At 48.1% G+C, this 16,066-nt stretch overlaps 1 protein-coding gene across 1 annotated transcript in view; it reads left to right on the forward strand.

The window, feature by feature from the left end:
- The window catches only part of LOC119402392 (uncharacterized), a 93,162-nt gene that overhangs the window by 55,084 nt on the left and 22,012 nt on the right, over window positions 1–16,066 (forward strand). The window contains exons 5-6 of the mRNA XM_049418363.1: window positions 6,734–6,787; window positions 8,262–8,414. Coding sequence (XP_049274320.1) covers window positions 6,734–6,787; window positions 8,262–8,414 — 207 coding nt within the window. The remainder of the gene's footprint in view (window positions 1–6,733; window positions 6,788–8,261; window positions 8,415–16,066) is intronic.

Below are 16,066 nucleotides of genomic sequence, written 5' to 3' on the forward strand. Positions count from 1 at the left end.
AATGAGCGGTCGAGAAGGGGACTTCGGAAAAGGGGCGAGGGCAGCCGTTCCGTCCATGCGACGCCATTTTGAAGGGTGGCAAAATGCGCACAAAGAAAACAGCTTCCAAAGGAGCTCAAGATGGCGGCGATCGGCCGGCTGCTTCGCCGGCGGCGCGCGCGCGAAGTTCGAACAAATGTTACCTTTCGCGGAGCGTTTCGCGACTCCCGTGGCGACTTTAGAACCAATTTTAACCCATTTACTGATCGAATTTAGCGTTCACAATTTGAGAACACGTGCGTATAGGTATAAAAATTCTAAAAATCGCATTTTCGAAAAATCGACCTTTTGGCCATTTTTCACCATTCTAGAACCCGCGTCCCCCCTTAAATTGTATCGTGATACAAGATACGCAGGCAAGAAGTATTTGAGATACAGATACAAGATACTGCAACACTTATTGTATCCGATACGATACATTCCAATTGTATCTAAAGATACTTTGATACATTCTCAAGTTTGTTAATATGTATCTATATAATGCAGTATTAAACGCCTATGCACATAAATGTTCGCTTGAAAATTTATTAACTGCGACCAACTGCATTTAATTTGAATGAAAACTCTGTTAGTATCTCAAAAATGTTTGTACTTCCTGTTCAAGGTATATCTGTTTCATTCCGAAACAACTTATTGGCGCTGTTTTAGCTGCTTAACATGATAGCTTTATACATTTTGCTGATAACAGTTCTTGCTTGTAGCTTTTGTAACTGATGGGAGCTAGTCGCTGTCTGTTCTGCTTGCTGACCAGCAAGCGGGTTGCCAAGTGACCATATGAACTTCAATAAGAAGCCTCCGCACGATGGGGCAAATACCGCTGCGGAGTTCTACCTTGCCGGTAAACATAGTACGGTTTTAGCAATAACGGATCACCGGACAGGTGTACATCACCAAGAACATGTGCAGCCCAGAAATGTTTCAGACGTTGCACAAAGCACTGCAAGACACCACTGCTATTCACGTTATTGACACTTATAGATCCGATTACCTGGTGATTAACAACAGTAAAAGGAATCAGGGAAGCCTAAACAACGAAAACAAATATATCTAAGTAAAATAGGAACGCGGTTTCATATCAAACACAGCGAATAAGTATAGAAACACAATATAGGAGGCATCCCTAAGTGCTAATAATAACTGTTGCGTTTTGCGTTGAAAAACCATGCTATGATTATAAAAGACTCTCTATGGAGGGCTTCGGAAATTTTGATCCTCTGGGGTTCTGAAAGCTACATATAAGCACACGGGCCTCTACCATTGTCCCTCCATCGAAATCTGGCTACCGCGACCTTCGGGCCGACAATCAAGCGCCATACTGGACCACCGCGGCGAGTAACCCCTACTAGCTACGACAATTAAATTCAGTGCCTATGGAAAATGGCGTAAAATGACTCTTTGGGACTCTCATGAGAAAAACAGGGCATGTGGTATAACAGTGTTTCTCGAATATCTTTGCCAACGTATTTAAGATGGCGCCTAATAATTTACGTTACAATGCAAACTCAAATTTGCTAATTTACTCAGCAGTAAGCAGAATTATTGTTACTGTATACTCCAGGCGTGCCCGGAATATTAAATATTTGTTCTCAACATCACCTTTATATAACAGTAAACTCAGGTGGAATATAAGTATATAAATTTATATTCCACTTGAAGAAGAACAGCAGCAGAAATGACGCAGACAGTTAAAACTAGAAATAAAGCAGATAGCTTACATTGGCAGCACGTTAAAGGCATATTGCAGTAAGCAGACCGGCAGAAAAAAAAAACATATAGGAACATAGGTAATGTACGGGATGTAAAAGAAGGACAGCTAAGAAATAACTTCTACTAACAATCAAATTATGATTTTAAAAACTCTTTGAATAAAAGAAAAACAGACGTACGCCAAGGCAGTGTCTGTTAAATGAATGCTTGTTCTGTTAAATCCAGCATCGGTACCGTTGGTGCTATAGCTGTCGCTGTCACAATCTTATTTGCATATAAGTCAATCTCATTGCGTGTAATGCAAACTTACATTCACGAGATCCTTCAAATCACCGAAGTGTGAAAGCCACGAGAGGCAAAGCAACCCGCCATTCTTGCATTCTTCAGACTTCGTAACGAAGCACCACACAAGTGGAACTTTGATAATGACTTTACAGCGGCATCAGCATGTGTGCGAAAGACGCCGTATGCATTGTAGTACGCGGCACAGGAGAGTGGCTAAGTGCCAAGTGCCATGGCACTGACAAAACTAAAAAAACGATTAAACAAAAATTCGGCTGGGCGCAGACGTTCGCGCTCTTGTCTGTCGAGACGACGCGAGCACCACCTCGTAACTCTGCTCAACCAATATATAAGGACGCTCAGAGCTCATCACCTATCCTCGCTGGAAAACTCTTGCGGTAAGATAAAATAATGTCACTGCCTTTAGTTTTATTTCAGTGACTCAGTGGCAGAAGTATCAGCTTGAGAAGCTCGAGCTCAGCCAATGTTTATCGCTTCGCACGGTGGTGGTGCGATCGCAGTATCTTGTATTTTAAGATACACGATACATTCTTCAATGTATCGGAAATACAGATACAGGATCGTATCTGTATTTCCGAACATATCGCGATACAGATACAAGATACCCAAAAAGTATCTAAGATACTAGTATCGAAGATACATGTATCTTTGATACTGCCCAGCACTGGTGATGACTTCATTAGATCAAGTTTCAACTGTATAAGTGCGATAAGTTTAGTCAGAATTGTAAACATTGTTGTAGTAAAAAAATAAAATCCTCATTTGGATGCCATTTTTTAGTCCTTGACAAACGTGTGACAGGCCCTTGAAGTTCCTTGAATATCCTTAAATTTTCTCTTTTTAAACCTGTACGAACCCCGTCTCTGCTTTGCCTTCTTGTGGTGTAGTTCTTTTATGTACTTTGGGGGAGGTGTGAGGAAGGTCACAGCTTGTGTTTTGTTTGAATTGGAAAGCTGTTACCTGGTGTGGTAGCCTAGCACCTGGGGAGTGGCGCTGCTTAGCTCTAGGAGGTGCCCTTGATGACTTATGGCAGCCGTAGTTCAGCAGGGCAGACATGAAAAAACCGTTTTGTACATTGATTCGGGTGCACGTTAAAACAGGTGGTCGAAACTAACCCGGAGCATACCTCAAAGGTATGCTTTATAATAATTGTCACGCCGATAGAATGGGCTGATGCCAGGGTCGAGTGTACATGTCCCCCCCAAATGCCCCACTAATGCACAGACAATTAAATGCAAGTCCTCTGGTGAGCGAGTGAATGCTGGTCGTCCAAAGACTGAGTCAAAGCCCAGAGTTGAAAGAACACAAAAAAAATGTATATTCATTATTGTGACAGTCGCAGACTTTTCTTATACACATACACTTCGCTGATTACGTTGCAATAAATCATTGGATACTTATAACAAATCTAGGTATCAATCATCGACGGGCGCTATAAGTACAAGCACATGCATGCATTAGAGGATGTTCAAGAACTCTAAATGTCCTTTCATACTCATCCGTGCTTGTTTACAGTCAATATGGTGTAATCCTGAAGCATCTTTTGAAGACACTTGTGGACTGTAGCACTTGGACGGGGATTTTCTCCGTCTGCTGTAGGGCTTGTTACAAGGCTATTCCTGCCGCTGTCATCTGTCTCACTATACCTCCTGCTTCTGGATGCTTATTACTGCTACCATTAAATTCCAAGCAATACCAACACTGACAGATGTGCATCATTATCTGGCCCCGTTAGCATGGACTTCTCATTTGCTTGCCATGCTTCGCTTCTTGGTGGGTACCTCAACTGTGCTGTGAGGGAAAGAATGCCTGTACGCTTGTAAACTGTGCCCTTGTAAAATGGCTTCATTATATACGAAAATTCGTTATAAACATATGATCGTAACTTAATGGAAATGGCAACGCAATTTTTTATTTATTCCATTTTAACATGATTAGTTATACCGTAAAAGTGTGACATTATTGGGGCAGGACCGCTCCAGAAAGAATCGGACAGCATGCAGGTGCACAAACACACATCACACTTCTATTGCACCCTTCACACATGGACAAACACACACTACGACATTCCTAACATAAAGCATGCAAACTAAGCTAAAGGGGAAAGAATGTCCGGCCTACAGTTCAAGTCGTCGGGGTAGTTGCCTGGGCTGTCATTAATGCCACGTCGGAATCTTTCAGTGGCGAAGTCTATGTCGCTGCAGTGCAGTCACCTGTAGTGACAAAATCGGAAGACGCAGGGTTGCCGTGTAGAACTGGGGTGACTTTGTTCCACGGTTGATGAACTAGAGGCGACGACACACGGGTTCCGCCAGCAGGGAGTTGTGCCCTTGAGCACCAGCAGTATGTCTTGGAAGCCCCACGCCAGCCCTCCTGGACCAGCAGGGCAAGGGCAGGTTCAGGAATTCGGCACCTTATCTTGGACCGGTTGCCCAGCGGGACAACGAGCCCGTACGCCGCGTCAGCCATCCCAGACCAGTCGTCTAGCGGAGGCTGAGCTGTCCACTCAGCTGGTGGAAGTGTCGCGATGTGTCCGTGGTTGTACCTATGGGCCAGACACCCAACGAGGTAGTCCTGCTTCGAATGACAAACCTTGCACACTGCCAAATCCATGGGTCACACACCCTCGAGGCCGCGCATCACGAGCTGCCGCTGTCTTCCTTGTTGAGATCGCACGGCACATACGCGCACAAATCACATCCGCTTCGCCACCACATGGCATGCTATCGTAGTTTTTGGGTATCGTTTTTGCATCCATGCACCATATAATATGACAAAAAGCTTGTTAACTCGGATTTCACGTGACCGGAAAAAATGTTCGAATGAACCGAATGCCGCATTATCGATAGTATCAACAAAACAATAAACAAATGTCCGTTAAGTCAATACACTTTCATTTCTTTGATGAATACTTAAATCCTGAACTTATTTCTTCAAGTTAAATCCTGAACTTAGCGGTGTAAAAGCCATAATTTTTGCCATCCTAGGACTTTGTTCTCAATGCCACCACGGTGCCAGGCTCCCGTGTTTAATTGGCCCGAAACGTGCTCTGCACCCCTCCCTTATTACATACTGCCAGCACCACCACCACCATGCGCACGTGACGATAGTTTTTTCGCGGGTAAAATAGCCAGCGACTGATAGTTCGTCCATCATGATGTAGCAAGCGAACTTTATGCCAGCATACCGACCGCAGCTCAAAGCTCTTCAACAGCTTCCGCCATGTTTGAGTTCTGTGATATTGCGCATGCGTTGCATCAAGCTGAAACAAAGCTGTTGAGTGCCGGACTGATGAAGCTAGCGATGCAAACAGCACCACCTCGTTTCGGTTGTCTGCAAACGCCGTTTTTGCTCTTTTGCGTCACGCCTTTGTGACGCTTCACGCTCGGCGCACCCCAAGGATCGTCCAAATTAACCGGGTTGTGACCAAATGGGACAGAATTAACGAGAGTTTGATGCCATTAAACAATGCATATGCTGGCCGGGACCAGGGAATACATCCAAATGATCCATTTTTCAAATTAGCGAGGGTCAAAGTAACGAGCTTTTACTGTAGCTGTATTTGTTCTGGTGATGCTTGTCTTCAGCTGCCAGAGCTAGCAGGAACTCCTAACATAAAGCACACAAACATGCGCATGGTGCACGCGCATGGGGGCCGAGCAATGTGAGTGCTATGTGGCAGTTTAAAAGGACACTGAACAAAAATAGGAAAAAATGACCAGAAACGTCAAATTTAATTCTACGCGGAAGACCCGACTGTTCCAATAAACATTATTTCACATATTTTTGAACAGTTAGTTGTATTTTTGGAGGATTGTCATGCACAGTGGCTGCACGCCAGTGCAAGCCGGGACATCAAAAGTCACCGCGGTGACTTAACGTTTTCCTGCGCACGTGTTGCTGTCCTGCTACTTCCCCTTCTCCTCCTCTCCTTTAGATCCCATTCTCTCCCTTCCACAACGGTACTGAGACGTGCCCCACCCTTTAGGGGCTTTACCCCCACCCGGGAGCATTGTTTGCTGCTGATGGCGGTCGTAGTGGTCTTAGGAACCGTAGTGGAAGCTGAGCGGGCTAAGAGACGCGGGCGACGGCTGCCATTGTTGGCAAGCCTGTTTGAAGCTGAAGTGTCATCAAGCTTCACCTTTTCTAGTTGAAGGTGCGACAGTTGTCTACCGCGGTGGTGTAGCTGTTACGGTGCTTGGCTGCTAACCCGAAAGTTGCGGGTTCAATCCCTACCGCGATGGTCGCTTTTCGATGGAGGCAAAATGCTAGAAGCCCATGTACTGTGTGATGTCAGTGCATGTTTTAAAAGAACACCAGATGGTCGAAATTTCCGGAGCCTTCCACTGTGGTGTGCCTCATAATCATATCATGGTTCTGGCACTTAAAACCCTAGATATTATTATTATTATTACAAGGCACAGCAGTTTGTGAAAAACGCATCACCTCCATTATTTTCTGCTAGTTTCTGTCTAAAATAAAGGTTGTGTCTACCGATTTCAGCATCCGGTCTTTCAGTTTGGCTGAAAATCTCGGCGGCAAAAGTTTTGTTCAGTATTCCTTTAACAGCAGGAGTGTTCTGATTGCTGTAGACTCTGAATGCCCCAGTGTGAACATGCTATTGGGCAATCGGCTAAGTTTCTTTCATATTTCATTTGCTAATGCTTATTGGTCTGGCCCACAGAATTCACAACAGGAGGCCAGGGCTGTGCGGCAAAAACGTGCTGCGCTGCACAAGGTATGTACACCTAATGCAGCAAATCCTGGCTGTTTTTTTTTTTCTTATTTTTTTAGGGAGGGGGGGGTGCTGGGGAAAACGATGTAGTGAACATCCAGTAAATTGGGAAAGTTGGACTGGTTAGTGTGAATTGAAGACTTGACGCATATAAGGGTGTTTCACGTAACTAGGACCGAATATTTAAAAAAAAAGTGGTTTGAGACACCTTTATCATCTTTTCACAAAAGTATCTCCGAAACATCCCATTATATCAAAGGCAAACGTGTCTCAGTATCTGTATTTTAGGCTTCCAGCACATGTATTTCAATATCTGTATTCTGGAATACTTTTCAGAGTGTCTGCCCAGCTCTGCATGGAGCAATTTCGACTACAATACACAGATAAGAGGCAACATTACCTATAACGGCCAGATTCCTAGTTACATGAGGCGTTTATCTCAAGCTGTTGCGCATACCATTCATTATACTAAAAGTTTGTTGCATTTCAGTCCGTCAGCACTGCTCACTGGACCTTGAAGTGTGGCTTTGTGTCAGTGCAGATATCCCCTGAATAGGCAGTGCGTTGGCATAGCGGCCTTATGCTGTAGCGGATTTACCTTTTTGGGCAGTTTACGTGCGGTAAAATGTGTCTGTTGATTCATTCTTTTCTAATAATTTGAAATTGTGGATATTTTAAATTTGTCTCAAAGCAAATTCAAATACTGTAAATACTCGTGCAAATATTCAAAATGCTAGAATATTCCCAGCCTATTTGTTTCTTTTTTTATGTAACCTGCTTAGAGTTGCTTATCTGCTTGTTCATTATTACTGCATAAATGTGCTTCAAGTGTTTTTCTTCGACTACGGCCTCACCCCGGCAGACTTAATAGCTTAGGTTAGCATGTGAGGATTTATTGGTCAGCTACCGCCTTGAGCAAAGATCACGACCCACGTGACATCCTCTGGCAAAAAGAGTGTTCTACACTCATCGCCCTGGCTATGAATGGTGCTGGCTAACACTCCGAGGGATTAAACATACAGAAGTAAACAACAAAAGTAGACGGGGAAGCGCCTTCCACAGTAGCTCAACTGCTAGAACATCGGACACATAATTTGAAGGTTTAGGGTTCAGATCCCGCCAATGGAAAGGGTGATTCATTTCAGTTTACGTCATTATTACTGCACTACAGTTAAAGACAACAACTAATGGCCCCAATTCTTTCCCTGGTCTGTTGGATTCATTTGGCTGTGTCTAACAAAGAAACGAGCACCACGATAAAGTTCCCTGTCTTTCTCTCAACTGTTGTTTAGAGATGCTGTTCATGAATGGAGTGTGTTTTTGCCTCCATCATTATGGAACGCCCTCATGGGCCTTTAATGTAAATAAATAAGATGTAGCAAGCCGTGGTGTTCTGTATCATTTCTAAGGAGTGTGTTAGTATTCTGTTGCATATGACATTCTGCAACCATCGTATTGGCTTGTTTATTGTTTTTAGGACTGGGGCGCCGTAAACCCTAGGAAGGAGACGCCAGTGGCAGCCGATCCTCAGCCAAGTCAGCCTAGTTCTGTGCTTCCACCTCGGGAAGAACAGGCAGGCAGTGAGGAAGCCGTTGCTGCACCTTCGTCACCCGGCAGCCCAAATATTGACGTAAGATTGTCCGTTGTGTTAGTGTTCAGGCTTCTTTTTTTTGTTGTTAACAGCGAAGCTGTCTAGTGCTAGGATCAAGGAGTACATATAGGCAAGACTTAGGGTGGCAAAAATTCTGACAGAGCCGCCATATTGTGTCGCACGCCGACACATGCTAGGGCAGATCACGAGGACGGTTTGGAGGGCTAGTTGGTACTGCATCATGAAAGGTGACAGTGCACATAGACGGGGACGAAGGAAGAACACACAAGACATAGGGCAGAAAGACATAAGCGCTATGTCTTGTGTGTTCTTCCTTCGTCCCCGTCTGTTTGTGCTGTAACCTTTCATTCACTATGGCAGATGCTTTGAGTAGGAAGGAATAATAGGAATAATGTCTGAGTTAATTTTATTTCTGCAGTTTCACGCGCGTGTCTATCATTGTGTTTGCACATCACCTTAAGAAGTGGCAACGTCCGCGTCAGCGACTTTGGCCCAATATGGCGCTTACCTGTACAAGGGGTGTCACCACCCTGCTCTCGGGGTTGACGGCGCTGACTTTGAGGGACCTTAATTCAGATAGACATGTCGCGCGAACTCGTGGCGTCGTATGAAATGCCGGGTGGGCAGCGTTTTCAAACTTAGGATAGTAAAAAGCATTCATTACACCACAATTTTCACAGCACAATAGGTTTTGCTTCTTCATTACATGCCAGCTCGCAACTGGCAGCCACGTGAGCTTGTCTGCACTAGTAAGCATGCTGCAATTGGTGTAGCCGTCTTTAATAAGACGTCGTAGCCTTTCTCTAATATGTCTCGTCAACCAGTTGCATTTGTCCGTTGTATCGTGATCTTGCTAGCAATGTACAGTCAACTGCGATTTTTTGGACGCCTGATTTTCCGGACATGCTCGAAAATTCGGACGCTTTCGTGGCACCGTCACCAGCCCCATAGACGTCAATACACTCAAACATCGATATAACGAACACGGATATAACGAATTATTGGTTATAACGAAGTAAATGAGGAATAGTCTTGTCAGAAATACAATGTTATGAATAAACGTTTAGAATGAATTTTCGGATATAACGGAGTTATTTTCGTGGCATATGTGACTTTGTTATATAATGAGGTTTGAGTGTAAATTAGAACGTCCAAAATTTCGTATGCTGAAACTCTTCCACGTCCGATTTTTCAGACTTTCTGCCCAAATTGCAGGTCCGAAAGGCATTATTTGAAGCCCCCACCTCTTCTGCGTATATAATCTCGTAGGTTCGAACCAGCGCTTTCGTGAGTCGATGTGTTTGATCTGTTTGCAACAGTAGCAGAGTCTGAAAGTCAGCTTTGCTGCAATGCTGAAGTGGTATGGGGTGAAGCAGACCAGAAATTCAAAGGGGCCGCTATCACGGCGTCGTGCGGCAATGTCGTTACAGATAAGCAGCGGAAATGCACGGAGGCGTGATGGCGGCAGCTGGCAAACGCACCAGTATGGCTTAATCCTTGACAACCCTTACGATAAGCATCTTCAGTTAACTGCTCGGCAGTGCATGTGGCTAGCGCAGTTGCATGCATACTGCACACATTTAATAGGCGAGAGCCCAAACACGCCGCGCCGCCATTCATGCTCGCCATTGCTGCGCCCGTGTGCGGTCAAGAACAAAGTGCACATCACGAACCCTTTCATGATAAATGCGTGCGTACGATACAGCAACAGTACAGTGAACGTGTCAGATTAGATAGCGATGTGCTGCACACAACTAGAAACAATCGGCTTCACACGGCAGCAAATACTGCGTATTGGCAGAGATTGGGTGATGTGTGTATGCATCATTTACATGCGCACACGCATCGGGGAAAGCCGGACGAGTCGTCCGCTCTCCCGCCACAGTCTTAGCGTTCCACGTCATTGTTTCCAAACGCTCCATGCGAGAGAGCCGTAATCTATCTCGCGCTTTGCTGGTATCGGCGGCGCTTATCACGAGATGCAAACTTACAAGTGGTGGTTGGCACGTAGTTAAGCGGGGTTCGCGGCAGGTACCGAATGTATTTGTGAGTCTGGACACGCACCAAAATGCCTGATAATTGTACTGGGAGGCATTAAAGCTATTTCGGACGTGGCTGTGGCGATTTGACCACTTGAGTGGAATAAAGAAGCATGAATTCATTTTTTCGGACTGCCCGATTTTTCGCACAATTTCCCAGTCCCTAGGGAGTCCGAAAAATCGGACGTTGTCTGTATTCCAAAAGTGCTGAAAGCTTGCTAGCAACGTGTTGAGTTGCTCTTCGGACTCGTCATGGGTCGGACATCTGTCATTTGTTCCAAAGAGGAGCAGTGGCAGTTCATGGAATGTCGGCATGCCCTGAAGCACAAGTGTGCATGTCGCCATCAAACTGTAGAGGTCGCCACAATTTAGCCTTTTGATTAGGCCGCCACTGGAGTGTGGCGCCCCCTGTTACTGCCGTGCATCATATATATGTTCGTGCCCCAATAAAGTCTGGGTTACACTTTCGTCCGAGCGAGCAGCGTGTACGCGTGAGTCTCTGCGTGCCCGTGCCCCTGCGGCACTAACCACGTGACATGGTGTCAGAAGTGGGATGACATCGCGTGACAGTAAGTTCGGAGCGTAGGAATAACGCCCCCCAGCCCTAGGCCTTGCCACGACGGAACGGCAGCACGATGGACCTCGAGACCGGCGAGCCGCCGAAACTGTACGGCGTCAACCTTCAGCCACCGGCACCGTTCGACTTCGCGAACCCGGCAACATGGTCGACATGGCTCAGCCGCTACGAAGACTTCACCGCGGTTTCGGGACTGACAAAAGCGTCGGAAGACGTGCAGGTATGCTCGCTACTGTACTGCATGGGCCCGGAGGCACGTGCGCTCCTCGAGACGTTCTCGCTCGACGCCGAGTCGCTCGCCTCGTACCAAGTTGTTGCCGCCCGCTTCACTGAGCACTTCGTGCACCCGGCCAACTAGCTCTACGAGTCGTCGCGGTTCCACAGGCGTGTTCAGCTACCCGGCGAAAGCGTCGACACGTACTACGCGGAACTGTGCAGGATGGTGAAGCGCTGCAACTACCAGTCAGCTGCTGTCGAGGAAAGGCTCGTACGCGACAGGTTCGTCGTCGGCCTCCGTGACTCTCGCCTCTCGGATCAGCTGTGCCGAAACGCGAAGCTGACGCTCAAGGAGGCATGGACACAGGCCCGTCAGTCCGAAGACGCCGACAAAGAGAAGGAGTTGACCCAGAACCGCACCGAGCACGCACGCGAGCTCAACCTTGACGCTGCGAAAGCCAGCAAGTTCGCCTCTCGTCGCCGCTCCGGTGCTAAGCCTACTACGTCGCAGCCGCCAGCCGAGCGCTCTCGCGAGCCGTCCACGTGTGAATTCTGCGGCCGCGCGCCTCACCGACGTTCGGACTGCCCAGCTCGACGCTCCGCCTGCAACTTCTGCAAAAAGAAAGGCCACTTCGCCGAAGTTTGCCACTCGCGGAAGCACCAGCAGAACAAGCTCGGCTCCGTTCACCTCCATGCCGTCGGCACTCCCGCCGCTGCAAAGTTCGTCGACGTGACCGTTGACAACTACACAGCGCAGTTCAAAGTCGACTCCGGCGCCGAAGTATCTGCTGTACCCAGTGACTTCCGTGCGCTGCCTGCCAAGCTCGACAGAGTCGACAGTCTGCTCACCGGCCATGGAGGACAGCCACTTCGCGTGCTAGGCTCGTATCTGGCACGACTTCGGTGGCAAGGAAAAACAAGCAGCCAGCGCCTATATGTAATCCAGTCACTCACTGTGCCTCTTCTAGGACTGCCAGCGCTCCAAGCCCTGAAAGTTGTGAAATTTCTTGACGAACTCAAGACTCCCAAAGCAACGCTGCACGCCGAGCTCTTCAAAGGATTGGGCACTCTCAAGGACGAGTACGTTAGTCGGCTGAAACCCGATGCCGTGCCCTTCTCGCTAAGCGTCCCCCGCAGCATCCCCATCCCGCTGCTCGAGGTCGTCCGCCGCGAGCTGGACAAATTGGAAAGCGCAGGCGTGATCCGCAGGATCGACAAGCCAACTCCATGGTGCTCTGGTCTCGTTGTCGTCAGGAAAGACTATGGTTCCTACCGGCTATGCGTCAACTTGACTCAACTCAACAAAGTCGTCCTCCGTGAACGGCATATTTTGCCAACGGTTGAGCAAGTCCTTGGCCTCCTTGGTGACGCAACAGTTTCTTCAAGGCTGGATGCGACCGCAAGCTTCCATCAGGTGAAGCTTTCTGCCGATTCCCAAGAGCTGACGACATTCATCACCCCATATGGCCGATAGTGCTTTTGCCGGCTCCCCTTTGGCATCACCTCCGCTCCCGAGTACTTCCAGAAACAGATGGCAAGAATCCTGGAGGGCCAAAAAGGGGTCGCCAACATGATAGATGACATTCTGGTTTTTGGACGTACCCGCCAGGAGCATGACGCCAGACTCAGCCAGGTGCTATCTCGCCTTGCAAAATCAGGCATCACGATGAACGAGGACAAGTGTCGTTTTGGGGTATCTGAGGTCTCCTTCCTTGGAGTTGTCGTCTCAGCTAAGGGTATCAGGCCGGATCCAAGCAAGGTTGAAGCGGTCAAAGCTATGGAAGCTCCCACAGACGTCGCCGGTGTTAGACGACTGCTTGGAATAGTGAATCATCTCGCCAGATTCCTGCCACACATCTCGGACGTCACAGCACCCATCAGAGCCTTGCTGAACAAGTCTGCGAACTGGGTGTGGCAGCATGAGCAAGAGGCAGCATTCAAGAAGGTCAAAGAACTCTTGACGTCAGACAGGTGCATGGCCAAGTACCACCCGTCGTATGCCACGACAGTGTCCGCAGATGCAAGCTCTTTCGGACTCGGCGCAGTACTGCTGCAGACTCAACCTTCGGGAGAGCGTCGCCCAGTCGCATTCGCTTCGAGGTCAATGACGAGTACTGAACAGCGTTACAGCCAGACCGAAAAAGAAGCTTTGGCAACGACGTGGGCTATACAAAGGTTCGACGAGTTTGTCCGTGGCATCACCTTCGACGTCGAGACCGACCACCTGCCTCTCGTTTCACTTCTGGGCAAGATGGAACTGGATATGTTGCCGCCTCGTATCCAGAGACAACGGCTCAAGACAACGCAGTACCAGTTTCGCATGCTGCACGTGCCAGGAAAACTGTTAGCAACAGCAGATACCTTATCACGTATCACCCACAAGGCATCCACTCCTGTGGACACGGTGGAACTCTTCGCAGCACAAGTAGTCAGCTGCATGTCAGAAGTCTTGCCACTCCGCCCTGAAGATGTACGACAGGCACAACAATCCGATGCAGAGTGCAAGGCCCTCATCTCCTTCTGCCAGCAAGGTTGGCCACGAAAGACCAAGCTACCTCTGCATGTGTCGAAGTATGCCTCCGTGGCAGACGAGCTCTCTGTCTGCGATGGTATCCTGCTGAAAGGCCCCCGGATTGTCATCCCATCATCTCTTCGGCTGGCGGTCTTGACGCTGTTGCACGAAGGCCATCAGGGCGTCAACAGGACCAAAGCCCTAGCTCGGGAGTCGGTTTGGTGGCCGGGTATCTCAGCAGACATCGCCTCTCTCGTCACCAACTGCGAACAGTGCGCATCCACCCGGGTGAACCTTGCAGAACCCCTAGTCTCCACAGCTCTACCTGGACGTCCCTGGGAATTTCTCGGAATGGACTTGTTCCATCTCAATGGCCAGACGTTCCTCCTGGTGGTGGACTACTACTCGAGGTTTCCCGAGGTGGTGACCCTGAGGAGCACTACAGCTCGGGCAGTCATCGATGCTCTCAAAAGCATCTTCGCACGCCACGGAATCCCACAAGACGTCAGGTCGGACAACGGTCCACCGTTTTCGTCGCAAGAGTTTGCGGCATTCGCAGCGTCTTATGGCTTCAACCATGCGACCAGTAGCCCACACTACGCCCAGTGAAACGGAGAGGCAGAGAGGATGGTACGGACAGTCAAGGACCTGTTCTGGAAGTCCAAAGACCCTCACCTCGCTCTGCTCAGTTATCGGGACACTCCGGGAGTCGATGGCTTCAGTCCAGCCCAGCTGTTGATGGGACGTCAGCTGAGAAGCAGAGTCCCGAAGCAAAACTCCCAGCTACGTCCCAACTGGCCGCCTAGGAAAGATGTCGTCGCCAAGGATGTAGCCTACAAGCGTAAGCAGACCGACGACTACAATAGGCATCACGGAGCTCGAGACCTGCCACCTCTCCAAACGGGTCAGCGTGTGTGGGTGCGCCCTGACCAAGTGCAAGCTACGGTCCTCAGCCCGGGGCAAAGGCCAAGAAGCTACGTGGTTGAAACAGACCGAGGTGGTGTTCTACAGCGCAACCGCCGTCACCTAGTGCCTTTCGTGCCTTCCGCCTCCGGTGAGGAATCGCTGCCAACAGCTGCACAGCAACCATCGCCACCGCAGCAAGTTCTTCAGGAACCTCAGCCTGCCAACAGCATGGGACCTGCGATCCCCCAAGGGCAGCCTTTGCAACATTCCCCAGCAGCCAGGGACCGTAGTGATGGTGTTACACGAACACGTTATGGCCGGCACATTGTTCCGCCGCGCCGTTTGAACTTGTGACATTGTCCTCCATCCTCCCATCGGACTTTCTCAAGGGGGGAGATGTAGAGGTCGCCACAATTCAGCCTTTTGATAAGGCCGCCACTGGAGTGTGGCACCCCCTGTTACTGCCGTGCATCATATATATGTTCGTGCCCCAATAATGTCTGGGTTACACTTTCTTCTGAGCAAGCAGCGTGTACGCCTGAGTCTCTGCGTGCCTGTGCCCCTGCGGCACTAACCACGCGACACAAACCAATGCCACCAACGACGATCAGGCAAGTGAAGCCAAACACATGCACGACACCTCGCCGCGTCTTCTCTCTTCACAAACATTTGGAAGGGCTCTAAATTTTTTTTTTCTGATTGGCAGCTGCTAATTTGTAGTTATGTTCATCACTGTGCTCAGTTTGTGCTCTACATATATTTGCTAATAGCAATGCAGTTGAATCTCTAGATGACAGAGTTTGCAATGTAACAAAGCTTTTTTATTCTATAGGTTGCTTTCATTGAAATGCACATCTTTTTTTTCCATCGATATACAGTCGACTCCCATTAAGACGAACTCGAAGGGACCGCGGTCATCTGTTCACCTTATCAGGAGTTCGGCTTATCAGAAGTGCCCTCAAAAAGAGACATGCTAACATGCCAAGTGCATCCAAATATGTTACTTGAAAACACTGAATGAAGTAGAGGTAGAATGGGGGCAAAAAGACAAGAAAAAACATTTATTTGGCTCATCTAGATAAAGACTATGCCTTCAAGCAGAGTATTTACACCAATCTCATGAGCACCTGATTTAGCGTGTTAAAAAATAAAAAGCTCATGAAGATATTTGCTACCACATTTTAATGATAAAACTGTAGCACGCTCCTATGTTGACGATTAGAAAAAAAATTAAGAGACAAGCACAGTTTTCCTTCAGAGAATGTAAAATTTATTGTCCTGGCAGTTCCTTTTCTTCTGTGAGCCTGTTTTGCTGGCTCAAAGATCACTTCTGGATATGCCTCGGTCGCGTGCTGTTGCCTTGACAAAGTCATGATACGCTGAGTTGCTTAAGAAAGTCTGCAAGGTTTTCTTCGAGGTC

This window comes from Rhipicephalus sanguineus, chromosome 8, assembly GCF_013339695.2.
Source record: "Rhipicephalus sanguineus isolate Rsan-2018 chromosome 8, BIME_Rsan_1.4, whole genome shotgun sequence".
Lineage (NCBI taxonomy): Eukaryota > Metazoa > Arthropoda > Arachnida > Ixodida > Ixodidae > Rhipicephalus > Rhipicephalus sanguineus.